The sequence below is a fragment of the Pseudorasbora parva genome, chromosome 8 (assembly GCF_024679245.1).
Source record: "Pseudorasbora parva isolate DD20220531a chromosome 8, ASM2467924v1, whole genome shotgun sequence".
Classification (NCBI taxonomy): domain Eukaryota; kingdom Metazoa; phylum Chordata; class Actinopteri; order Cypriniformes; family Gobionidae; genus Pseudorasbora; species Pseudorasbora parva.
In genome coordinates, this window is record NC_090179.1 from 19,395,972 (window position 1) to 19,409,256 (window position 13,285).

The 13,285-nt window shown below is 41.5% G+C and overlaps 1 protein-coding gene across 1 annotated transcript in view; it reads right to left on the reverse strand.

Moving 5' to 3' along the window:
• The window catches only part of kirrel3l (kirre like nephrin family adhesion molecule 3, like), a 55,640-nt gene that overhangs the window by 13,442 nt on the left and 28,913 nt on the right, over positions 1-13,285 (reverse strand). Inside the window, exons 2-5 of the mRNA XM_067450275.1 lie at positions 8,244-8,396; positions 6,766-6,915; positions 3,438-3,595; positions 1,663-1,813 (exon numbers count right to left, since the gene is read on the reverse strand). Coding sequence (XP_067306376.1) covers positions 1,663-1,813; positions 3,438-3,595; positions 6,766-6,915; positions 8,244-8,396 — 612 coding nt within the window. The remainder of the gene's footprint in view (positions 1-1,662; positions 1,814-3,437; positions 3,596-6,765; positions 6,916-8,243; positions 8,397-13,285) is intronic.

The following is a 13,285-nucleotide window of genomic DNA, read 5'->3' on the forward strand; positions in this document are numbered from 1 at the left end:
CAACATGCTAGTCAATTTTATTTAACCCAACTACTGCTTAAAATTACTATATGTCTGGCCTAAAATAAACCCCAAATTAAAAATCAGACAGATAATTACTAGAGGCAGCAATAATAATCAAACGGTGAACATTTATTAATAAGCAATTTAATAAATGTGTATTACTAATTATTATTCACTAAACGTATTAATAATGTTAATTTATTAAACATATTAATAAATGTTTATTTCCAACATACTTTGGGTCAATTTTAAGCAAGCAATACAGTCATTTTAAACAATAGTTGAGTTGAAAAAAAAAAAAAAACTGGGCAAACATTTAACCTAACCGCTGGGTTAAACAACCAAATTGCTGGGTTTGTCCATTTTGAACCCAACTTGGGTTGTTTTTAACCCAGCATTTTTTTTTTAATGTATACATTTTTGGTGTATCAAAAAATTTGTTTTATGTGCTATACCCCCCGACCCGAATAATTTTAAACACCAAGTAGCTGTTGCCATTTTCAATTATTCAGTAAACATATAAAAACATGTAAAAATTAAAGCACCACACATTCTGCATAATTATTTTATTATTATTTACATTTTCAGCATAATTGCAGGCTCACTGTAGCCTAGAAATCTAGACGCATTCTAGCGGAAGCAAATGTAATTTGCAGCCAGGGTCGTCTGGCAACTCTTAGTTGGCTTGCAAACTTGAAAAACCAAACTCTTCAGACCATTCACATCGTGTATAGGGTTGGTAGGCGGGCTTTACATAAAGGGTCTTTCAACTCTGGAAGACTTCAGATAAGCTTTTATTTGAGAACGGCCTGAAGTCATTATTTTCATTTGTTTTCATCGTTGCTGCTTCTCCTGTTCAGCCTCTAGATCTGATTCTGGATCATATATGTATGGCTAAATCTGATTGATCTCAATGGTTTATTTAGGATAATGTTTATTTTCTTCCACGTAGGATGTCAAAGCATTCAGATGCTCTCAGCGGAATAGCTGCGTGCGCTCGTCATTTTTTAGCTCCGCCCACACGGTATGCCTTCAGCCGCTCGTTTTTTTCCGGAAAGATTCTAAACAGCCTAATATCTTTCTTTTATAAATATGATAAAACTAAAGACTTTTCAGAGATATGAAGGATCCAATACTACTCTATAGGTACTCAGGTTTGACATGAGACTGACTGAAGTGTTTCACCCCCCCTTTAATCTATCAACTAGCTCTGATGGTGGGAAAACGCATGGGACTCAGCCACAACCCGCTTGTGATTGTTGTCTCATCACGGATAGTGCTCTGGTTGGTGTAGCGCTATCCTATCGCGTGCAGAGGGAGTTTGAAAGACAACCGTTTATCCCACCCCTCAGATTGAGCCCTACTGGTGAGATCCCAGACCAAACATCTTGATGTGGGTCCGGCTTGACAGGCAAGGTTCACTGAAGAACGCCAAATTATTTTGCTGTTTACAATAAGACATCAATACAAACCCATGATCCAAAATAAACTAGATCAAAACTAGATGATAAAAATAAAAACAAAACAATTCCATATTACAAAGGTCATTTCATAAAACCCGCAATCATCAAGAAGTCTTCGCATATAAGGAATCTTATAAGTGATCTCTATCACAGACAAGACACATTTTTTTAAAAAGAATAAAGGAATAATACTCACGCTGAACATTGATGGTAACCGAAGTTTGGCGACCTGCAGGGGCGGCTGGATTTAGGACCCTGCAGGTGTAGGTACGTCCAGAATCGCTGTCCTCAGGCACCATGGGTAGCAAGCTAACCGCTGTTTCTCTCTTTCCATCCTCCATCAAATTCTGAAAAGACAGTAATACGGTGTGAAAACAGTTTAAAAAAAGACTGTATCAGTGCTGGTGGAACAAATTGCTGCAGCTCTCTGAAAATAGAACGCCTCAATGAAATGTTCTGTCATAGGCAGCTCTTAACACAACTATCTGTAATTTCTATTATGCGTGACAGCCTTTGAATTCAAATAAGAAGAGGTGTTTGACAGACAGCATGGCTACTGAAATGTTATTTCGCCCTAATTGTCGGTGTACTTCTGATACAAAACACAGCTGTTACTCCCATCTTGTTATCACTGTTAAAATCACACAGACATGATAATCCTAATCTAATTGTCCTATATTTCCTGATGCAAGTCCTAATTTAATAAGGAATTCCCATGATGCCGGTAATCCCATTTGAGCTCGAGTCTGTGCCAGCACTGTAGGTTGAGCATTGCAGAGAATTAAAGCCACCATCAGTTTAGCGAGGCAGGTGTGCGCGTGTGTTCTACAGCGCTGCCGGGTCCATTCTGCTCGTTTGCCCAAAGATCTGTCTATCAGCTCTTCCCGCCGCACATCATCTTTGGAATCTATTTATTGTGCGTGAGAAATCAATACGCCTAAGTGGGGAGAAGTGTAGAGTCTAGGTGAATCACTGCCTGCTGAAATTACAAGACAGCCTTAATGGAGGATGAGGTGGAGTTTTAGATTTGGGGCATTTGGAAGGTGGGAAAGGCGCGGTGCTGTACTGAGGCAGGAGCATTATGGGAAAACAGCTCCCTGGAGAGCCCGGGGCGAATCGATGGCAGGTCACACGCTTAACCTCCGACGCGCTGAATGCATTTTTTACGCTAGATCGAGTCACGATGCTGCCTGTCATCGGCCTTCCACTCACTGTCCTGTTATTATTGCTCATCTGCTCTCTCCCACCGACTTGTCTACCTACATTCCTTCACTTTATTCTTTGTGTCTTCATGTGGTTTTCCATCAGGTTTTCCTCCGGCTTAAATCAAAACGGCTTTGCGGCTTTTACCTCACTCTTAAACAAGCTTCTCCCGTGTTCATTTTTCCTTCATCTACTTTTCCGAGTTTCATCTGTCTTCCTCTCTCTTTTGCTTTCCTCTTCCCTCGATTCACTGCCCGCTTTCCCCCCTTTAAACGTGTCGTTTAGTGTCGTTTAGCGTGGTCAGAGAGCATGACAAATGTGACACTTTCGCAGTTGCACCCGGTTCATGCTCCACCGCACTTCCCATTGTGTTTCGGCATTGTTGTGGCTGATTTCCCCTCTCCTCTCCCACCCCTCTCTCTCTCTTTTTTCCTCTCTCCCTCCTTTGCTCTTTCTCTCTCAGCGGAAACTGTATCAAACGCTTATGCCTGTCTGAGCTTTGACATGCTCCAGTTATGCTCGAGTATTAGAGCAACAGCGAGAGCGAGAGAAAATAGAGGCACAAAAGGAGGCAGCTTGCGGTGGGGTGATGAGGATGAGACATACAGAGATCGAATTCAAGTTTTTCGCAACTTTGGGTGTGCACAGTGAGATGGAGTTAATGTGAAGGACAGGTAAGGGGAAAGACAGAGATCCTAAGTTGTAATCAGCCGTAGTGGCTGTCATGGCTGTGCCTGTCAGTAAAGACTGATGTGTCCACAGCCTCACCTTTGAGTAGATGGCATCTTGCATTATCTCTCCATCTCGGTACCAGGTAATCTCTGCGGCAGGTTTGGCTCCAGATGCCCGGCACGTCAGGTTATGAGGGGTGTGAGCTTTCAGTCGGACCACTGGCCCTCCTTCCACTACAGGATCTGAAGGTGGCACTGAAGAAAACAAACAAAAAAAAATTATTATTTGCGAGAAAAAACAAAACATAAAGGACACATTATACTTGCTTTCAACTGCCGTTTAAAGGCATCACGTGGAAGCCCACAATTTGAAATGCATGGGTGCCCAATCACTATGGGAACCCACAAGTGGCTCATTGAAGAAACTGTGATAAATCTGGCAATGACCAATGCAAGACTTGGATTTGTGAGGATACATCTTAAACCTGATCCGATCTTCATCTTTGCATCCTATTGATTTTATGTTGTTTATGTTATTTTACACGGTATAACGGCATATACTATATAGAAATTCCATATAAACTAGGGCTGGAATGTTTTTTTAAATGAATATTTTGTTGGGAACTAACATGGTTAAACAACATCAAAGTTAAATTCACTTTTTAAAGACCCCCTGTGGTGAAAATCAAGTTTTTACTGTTTATAAGTCTATGTGGTGCATTTAAAATGCAAACAAATCATGTTCAAATTCATGAGTGAGTATTTTCTCCTTAAAAGTCCAGTGAACCAAAAATCTCAAAAGCGCGGTTTGAAAATGCTTGTGTTTCTTACGTCTCAAACTACCTTGTAACCAATCACGTCAACGTGTGGGCGGGCTTTAGCATATTGTAAACTATGCTGCGAAGCAGGGGAGTCCCAAGAGAAGGCAGTTTTTTTTCTGTTGACATGAAAAATCAAACATTTAGCAATATAGCGTGTGAATTATGTATATGATGTATATTACGATGCTATGATGAACTATATGCCTTTCTCCACTGACGTTCTATGATGTTCAAAGCGTTTCTAAAGGTGCGTTCACACCAGACGCGAATGAAGCGATAAGAGCGAGTGATTTACATGTTGAATCAATGCAAAAATAGACATTCAGTGGCGTGAATCGCACGAATGAGGTGCCACCAATGACGCACGAATCGCGCAAGCTGAAAAATCTGAACATTGGCGGATATTCATGCCTATTTGAAAATTTGATCTGCCGTTTTTATGGGTGTGCGATCCATGTGATCAGCGGAGCTCAGCAAATTTGTATCTGTTTTGACAAATTTGCGTCTGTTGTGTAGTTAATGTCATACGCGAATGAAGCCAATGGATTCAAAGTGTTCATGCGTCCAACTTTGCGCAATTTATTTGCGTCATTCGTGTCCAGTGTGAACGCTAGATAATGATACTGAAGGCAGACTGATGTCAAACGGGAACACGGTTTGGGTAACATTAGCAACATTATTAGCTATTTGATAATGTAGTCAAGCACAAGGCTAATTATATTAATTACTGTTTTATGTCAGATGTTGTAAAGAGCACCATTATGCAGCATTTACTATGGTAAAGTTGACTTGACAGAGTGGATCTCTAAGCTGGTGTGAGTGAATGGAAGCGGGACTATGAGCATATTCATGGTTATGTGTATACTAAACGCTATTTTAAGGCATGCAGATTTTTTTTGCATGAAAAAAATGTGGTGATCAAAGATGACTGTCAAAGGATTTGATTTACTACAGGAGGACTTTAAGCGCACTAAAGACCAGTAGACTATTAAGTTAAATTCAACTGTATCAAAGATTGTTCAAAATGTAGTGCAATTTTAAACATGCATAAATCCATACCCTAACCTGTTCCTGACTGCAGTGCAGAAGCATTTCATTTTGCTGGTTTGACCTATACAGAACAGGCTGGTAAACGGACAGAGAGATTGAGAGAGATTGCTCTCTCTGAAAAAAGGTTAAGACAGTACTCATGCCCTTTTAACATGGCTGAGATTTGCCATTATGAGTCTATTTACAGGCACTCTGCCGCAGGCCCGATTCATCTGAATTACTGATTTGTTCATTTGTTTGCATGCCTGTGCGCAAGCCTTGGGCAAATAGTGTCTGCCACCTTTGATGAAGGTGTCCATCTCGCAGTACGCTCAGAAACGCGCACGCAAAAATAAATAAATAAATAGGTTCTGGTGTACACACTCTTCCATCTGTCCTGCTCCTTTTCTCCGAACCAATTTCTGTTTTTGTATCAGAATTGTCAGAGGTCTTTTCGCTGGTCTTGCCCAGGCGCTAATGGAATCCGTGCGCGAGGTGATTCTAATTTCCATGCGGATTCCCTCGACTGCACTCCTGCCGTTGACTTTTTTGACTCTGTTGGATTGCTTTGGTCTCATCCGGCTGCATTGATTTCCCCACATGCCCCTACATGCGCGTACACACATGAACGCTCACATACACGTACACACACACACAACTCTTTCCCTTCATGCAGGAGCTGGCATATTCGCTACCCTCTAGTCTGGGAATCCAAGCAGCGCGCCAAACATCGGCAGTGTGCACAAAGGCTATTGTTGCAGCCCTACTTTTCTTTGGGGAGTCTGTGTGGGTGTGCCAACTTTGTTCAATTTGAGATTTCATTTTGCAGTAACAAACTTAGGCTTTATCTTTCTCATAGCACTAACTCTTTAGTGTCCCATATTTTAGCCCTTGATATGCTGTAGGGGAAATACAGCACAAGTGTGTTTTTCAGCTATTATACAACACAGCTGTGTCCAAGTTGGGCCACCAGGTGTCAGCATCGCAGCACTGAGCTGAAATCCCCAGTGATCAACCCCAGTCCCCCCACCCCCACCCCCTGTCGCTAAATGCCAGAGAATATGTAGATCAATCATATTGCGTTAATGTAAAAGCAGCCCTGTGGTTGATGAATTCTGTGAGTCACTGTAGAATGTGCTAACTGTGCAGACTTTGACTTTTAACCATTCACGCAAGTCATTTGTGACTGCTGCAATCACATTTCCTCGGCCCTTCACTGTGTTAAGTGTCAGTAGGCTACAGAGAGAGGGGGAAAGAAACCGTGAGGAGGGGGTGGGATATTTAAAAAAAGAGACGTTGTGTGGCGTGATTTAAAATTGTGCATAAATAATAAAGGCATGACTTACGATTGCATGGGGGTGGGATCTCTGAAGTGTTTACGTGGAGCAGAGAAATTTGCAGTGTTACGAATTTGAGGCAGTATTTTAAAGACTGTTAATGAAATTGGGGACTATGAGGAATGCTCTATTCCCCTCGCTTTTAATCAGTTGCAGAAGAATTATATCGCAGTGGTTTCTTCTCACCCTCAATCATACTCACTCACATCACACACACACACACACACACGGTTCTTACCCAGCACCGTCAGTTTGGCTCTGTGCGATCGCAGCCCAGCCTGCGTGGCTTGACACTCGTAGACCGCATCATCGCCTAGCTCAGCTGAATCGATCACCAAGCTGTGCTCACCTGATAACGGGTCTCCCATCAGAGAGTAACGCACCCAACCTGGTCCACACAAACATCACAGTTAGAGATATACACACACATATTGCCATCACAGATAGGGCTAGTTTGAGATCCAACTCTACGTGCGTTAGCATCATTGTGTCACTTGGTCATCGGCGACATGTGAGATGCCTCACTCGTGCAGCCAACCGACAGAGATTGCTTTAACTGTCCAGGTTGCTAATTTCAAAGCTGCTGGGGAAATAATTTTAAATGTCAGCGCGTGACATGAGCGGTGATTGATTCTCCACCTCAGCCCGAGCAGACGGCTGAGATGATTAGACGAATTAAACGCTAGTTTGCATTAGCCGCAGTGTTTGTTTGCCTTCCCGTTTCTTCGCTCAATAGAGCCTAGGAAGTAAGGCTGTGACATTAGTCAAACACACATCCACTGCAGAGGAGGGATGCTGCCCTTTACCTGCCAATCTATGATTGGCTTTATCTCCCAGTTGTTAATTGGAAAGAAAAAAGATGAAGATAAGGGAAGACTAAGCCTTGGTAAATGGACTTCAATAAGCATTGTGTACCTCCTGGGGGAACAGCATCATTTCTGCCTTGCTACTTGCTCTAAATTTGGTTGACATATAGGAAACTGGGTTTCCAGCTAATTACAAGCCAGTGCGCCATTTAGAAACACCTTGAAAATTAATTACGCTGACTTCATTTTTTTTCTTCTCCCAACTCAATTTTAAAAACTGACTCAATGATGAAAAGCACTGTTAAATTGTCTGGCTATCACCGGATTAAGCTCAATTTAAGACTTAACATTGGTTTGGGGAGTCTGCACTGCATTTTCATTTACATTTACGCATTTGGCAGACGCTTTTATCCAAAGCGACTTACATTGTATTCAAGGTACACATTTTACATTTTTGTCAAGTCTTGCTTTCCCTGGGAATCGAACCCATGACCTTGGCGTTGCTAGCGCCATGCTCTACTCATTGAGCTACAGGAAAGACACATGAGTGTCATGAGTTTTCAACTGCACAAGAGGCGAGATCAACAAGCATTATTAAAATAACTCTGTATGCAATTCGATAGTCCTTCAAGCAATCAGACCACAAGAGGTGTGCTCAATGGGCAACGACCCATCATTTCTCTATGTCGTTGTGTTAAGCCCGCCAATAGCGCACCAGGTGGATAAGCCAGTCTGTGATTAGTTCCCGCAAAAGTGTAACAGAAGCAGCATAAATTAATGTACAGTTTTCCAGACTGAGCTGCAGAGATAAATCAAATGGTCGGCAGATCAGGCTGGGTTTACCTAGTCTAACTGTCAAATGGAATGACTCCTAACCTCGCTGTTCGTTTTGCTTTTGCACGACTCTTACCAGGTAGGTCTCGTTCACCACCTAACGCCAGGCCGTCTTTGGTCCACTGCACCATCCCGCGATATCCCACAATCACACAGGGCAAGGTTACTGATTGGCCAGCAACCACTACTTGGTCCTGGGGTTGCTGGGAGAAGTAGGCTGCTTGAGACACTGCAAGAGGAACACAAAAATAAAACAAGATTAATACTTTGGTTGTTGTTTGATGTTGTAAAATATGTCTAATAAGCATGCCACATGAGCATTTTGACTTGTCTGGCTATCACCGGACTAAGCTCAATTTAAGAGTGAACATTGGTATGGGGAGTCTGCTGTGTATTTTCTACTGCACAAGAGGCGTGATCAACAAGCATTTTTCGAATAACTCCGTTTGCAATTGGATAGTCCTTCAATCAATCAGACCACAAGAGGCGTGATCAGGTGGCAACGACCCATCATTTCTCGATCTGTCTTTGTGTTAAATCCGCCAATAGCATGCCAGTTGAATAAGCCAGTCTGTGATTCGTTCCCGCAAAAATTTAACAGAAGCAGTAGAAATGAATGTAGAGGTTTCAAGAGTTCACGGGCGAAATCAAATTGCCGGCAGATCAGGCTGGGTTTACCCAGTCTACATCGGCCCCATTTACACTGCATGGATCAAGTGACTCAATTCCGATTTTTTCCTCTCATGTGGCACAGATCGGATATGACATGTGAACGTGTAAGCAGTAAAAAAACGCATGAATTCCGATAACCTCAGATCGGATTCAGGCCTCACTCGTATGTGGTAATAAATCCGATATGATTCGGATGCGTGCATTAGCATCTGCCATGTAAGCGGTCCAATCGGATATTCCCCAGTAAACGCGAGTCGTACGTCATTGAAAAAAGGACGGAGGCGAATGACGTCAACTCAGGTGGACACAAACTGCGATCCAGTGTTGCCAAGTCTGCGGTTTTCATCCGGAATTGGGCTACTTTAACACAGTTTTGAGTTGCAATTGGACGGGTTTTGTTGTGATAACCTGGCAACCCCGTCAAGGGCTCTCCTCTTTTTCTCCGCCTTAAGAGAGAAATGTTTTGCCGACTTTAAAGATGTGTGGAACAGTGCAGACAGCAAAACATTGTGCAATCATTTTGTCTGTGTCCATTGCATATCACGGTGTTTTACTTCCTTTCACCAGTTAAGAACGCCTTGGGCGGTTTTCCCAGTGTACAGTGTAAATGCAGATATCGGATACAGGTCGCTTTTGAAAAGATGATGTAAGCGGGTCGTCAAAAAAATCGGATATAGTCACCAAATCGGAATTGTGCATCAAGACCTGCAGTGTAAATGCAGCCATCTTGACTAGTTTTTGAAAGCAACACCATAAATGTGAGTGCTGACACCTAGTGGACCCTGCTGTTATTGAAATGTAAAGCACATGTTGTAAAACTGAAGCATCCAAACAAATGCGATGATGGGCTTCAATCTACCTTGTCCTGTTTGCAACAAATTGGTTAAAAAGCATGCCCATAGCATTTGTTCTCTTCCAATCTAATTCAGTTTTACTTTAAATGCAGAAGTGGCACTTTTCTTTGCATCGCTCTGCCTATACACCTGGCTCTCTGAAATAGACCAGAAGCTAGTTGGATTACCATGGTAAACTACAGCAAGGCTCTCCCTCCTAATGCTGAAGCCTATCTGTCATTTTCTCTAACCAGTCCAGCTTTCAGGTCAGTGATTTTGTACAGGGAGAGAGATGGGAAAGCGCAGAACACATTAGCGCGATAGTATATTAGCGCTGAATCAGCAAGAGCCATTCCAGCTCACATTCACCATCTCTGCAGCTGGTAATACTCTTCCAGTTACACAATGAAACACAATTTTTCCTTGCAGTACCCATGCACTGGGCTCTAGGAACATATTACCTTTTTACACTGATCTAAATCCATTTTGCCTACCCAACACACTCTTTTAAGTTAAGTTTCATGAGTGGTCACGCACTATGCTAGGCTTTTTTTTTCTTTACCAAGGTCAGTGAGCGGCATTTCGCTAACTGATTGATGCAGAAAAGGCTAATATTGCATCATCTTCCAACTGTAAGAAAAAAAAGCACAGTCCATAACACATTTTACAACAGTTCGGTTTTTGTACTTGGCAAGGGGTCTGGGCGTCAGCTGGTCATGACTTATTTAACTCTTTCCTGTGCCCATATGGCAACCTGCACAGAATGACATGGAAAGCAATGTCCCGTTGAGTTGGAGAATCTGTTACTTCTTCCCATGGTGGGGGAAGTGCTATTTTTTTACTAAAATTGTTGGTTAAACAATCAAAGGAGCTTTCAGCGTCCCATGAGAGCCATCCGTCGTGGGCTGAAAAAGGCACCTGCCGCCGCACTGCCTTCCCTCTTTTTTGGCTTTGCTGGCATCTTTCTATCTCCTTTTTAAACACTTTTTGCTCCGTCTTTCCTGTCTGATTTGCATAGCTCAGTTCAACTGAAAATAAACAAAAAACCCAATAAACGTGCCCAGACTAAACAACAAACAGCCTTCGCTCTCGCACACTATTCCAATCACTTTTATATACACACATGGTCTTCTTACACACATTTCTGTGTTTCTCCATTGCAAGAGCTTCATGATTGGATCTGGTGCATCATGAGCCCTCTTGAAAGGAGAAAGCTGGCAACCAGCCAGAAGTAACCAATCCATTCACATGAGATTTCAGAGAAGGCGAAGAAAGAAAGAGCCCAATTTGATGGAGGTTTTAGAAGGGGAGGGCTGTTACTGGTTCTTCAAAAAGAAAAGGGCCGTCCCCCCATTTTTTCTGCCTTTCCTCCTATTTCTTTGCCCTTTATTTCTGTGTGGTTAAATAGGAGAATAGGGTGCCAGCGGTGGATAAAGAGGGATCTATTCAGCTGGTGCTAAACCCCTCTGAAACTTCTCTCTTTGGGCCAGGGGTGTTTAAACAGACAGGGTAGGGGGCCCCACCCCAGGGGGGGCGCAGCAAGACGGTGAAAGGAGGGCAACATACGGTGGCCAGAAACACACTATTGTCCTCTTGTCCCTTGGTTTTAATAGGCCTCTTCATTTCCAATCAATCCTGCTAAATGCAAGTTTAATAGCTTTTCAATAGCGGCTTTCCCCCCCTGAGGGAGCCCAGGATTTTCTTTCTCCTCCATCCTCTCTCACTCTCTGTTGTTCTCCCTCTCTCTCTCTCACTTCATCATTCTCACTGCATTTCTTTGAGCTGAAAAGGAGCTTCCGAGCTTGGCTGACAGAGTTTGGTCGAGACTCAATTATCCACTCCATCAAGGGGTGCAGCAAAGACCATCCACCCCCCTAACCTCCAACACAACCCCACACCAGTGTTCTCTCTCAGAAACATAAGCTTTCTTTCCCTCCAAGGCAAAGGCCAGTGCAGATTTCAGGTATTTTCAAACTAGCTTTTTTCTCCCACTTGTGCTGACAGTCCTCTTTTCTTCTCTTGAGGATGGACACAGCCAGACAGGAAAATAAATAGCAATAAAACAGAAGTATGCTAGCTCTACTTCATTGTATTTTTTGTCTATAGCACCAACATTCTACTGGACAGAAAAAATAAATAGTAGGTAAAACACAACTGACTAAACAAAATAAACATTTCAAAATCTAAATAAGAACAATAAGGTAAAGACACATAATGCCTGATTCTTCCACCTAATACCAAACGATCACCCTACATCCCACAAGTGCCCCATTCCCATGGGATCTGTTACTGAGAGGAGGATACCAAATGCTCAGAATGGTCTCTAGCAAAGAGCTACCTAGTTTCTTCCCTGCATCTTCCCATTATTACACACTATTTAAAAAATAAGTTACCTGGTTATCTTAATTTTGAGTTCATTGAAATTCCAAATTTGAGTTAATACTATTAACATTTTTGAGAATTGACAACATTTATTCAAATAATACTAAAAGATTTTTAGTAGAAGCATATTGGATATTTGTTTTAAGACACAGTGAACATGCCAAGTTTAGCTATTTTCATGTCCCCCCCCCCCCAAAAAAAAAAAAAAAAAAAAAAAAAAAAAATATATATATATATATATATATATATATATATATATATATATATATATATATATATATATATATATATATATATATATATATATATATATTTGTGTGTGGTTCACTGTAAAATAATAATAAAAAAATAATAATAATAATTCAGGCCCCAGTTGAAATTTTTCCAGTGACGGATCACATTTAAATTTTTTCAGTTGGCCAAATTTAATTTCTGTGAATTAAATTGCATCAATTCACAGGAATTCAATTTGGCCAACTGAAAAATTTTGATGTGATCCGTCACTGGAAAAATGTCAATTTTTTTACAGTGTTCAGATACAATAATATTTTGAGTTTCTATTTATTAAACCAATTTCCTTCATTGTATTAACTCACATTTTTAATTTCAATAAACTTACAATTTTAAGTTAAGGCACCAGGTTACTTTTTTAAGTTAAACCAACAATATTGTTTACAGTGTAGTGTAGTTATGCTTCATACATAATGTACAGTATGTATACCAATTCACACAAACAAAGTAGTAATTTATTTTTGGAGGGGGGACCAACAGAGCTAAAAATGATTCTTTTGTCAAAAACAAAACTCTTCTTGACATTATTATTAGCGGCGGTTTTTCTAAGCCATGCCTTAAACCGTATTTTCATATAGAATTGCTCTTTTTTGTACACTCCTGCCATCCCTGGAGCTCCACTTTTATGAGATATTGAGTCTTTTTACAGATACTGTAATTGTGTTGTGCTTCTGGGATTCTCCTTTTTGCATCAGGTACTGGATGAACATCGATTGCAATTAAAGAATCTTGCCCCAGCATCTAAATGTTTACGAGCGGTGATAATTCATCAGGATGAGCCGATGTTTAAGGGCTTTTGTACATTCAATAGTTCCTCTTTAGACCCCTCACTGAGTTGTGCCTCCGTGCACGTCTTTAATCACTCTCTCTCGCACACAAGACATTCACAGCTTGCATTCAGGCCCATTTACAAGTTATGCACCCGTATCAATGCACGCAC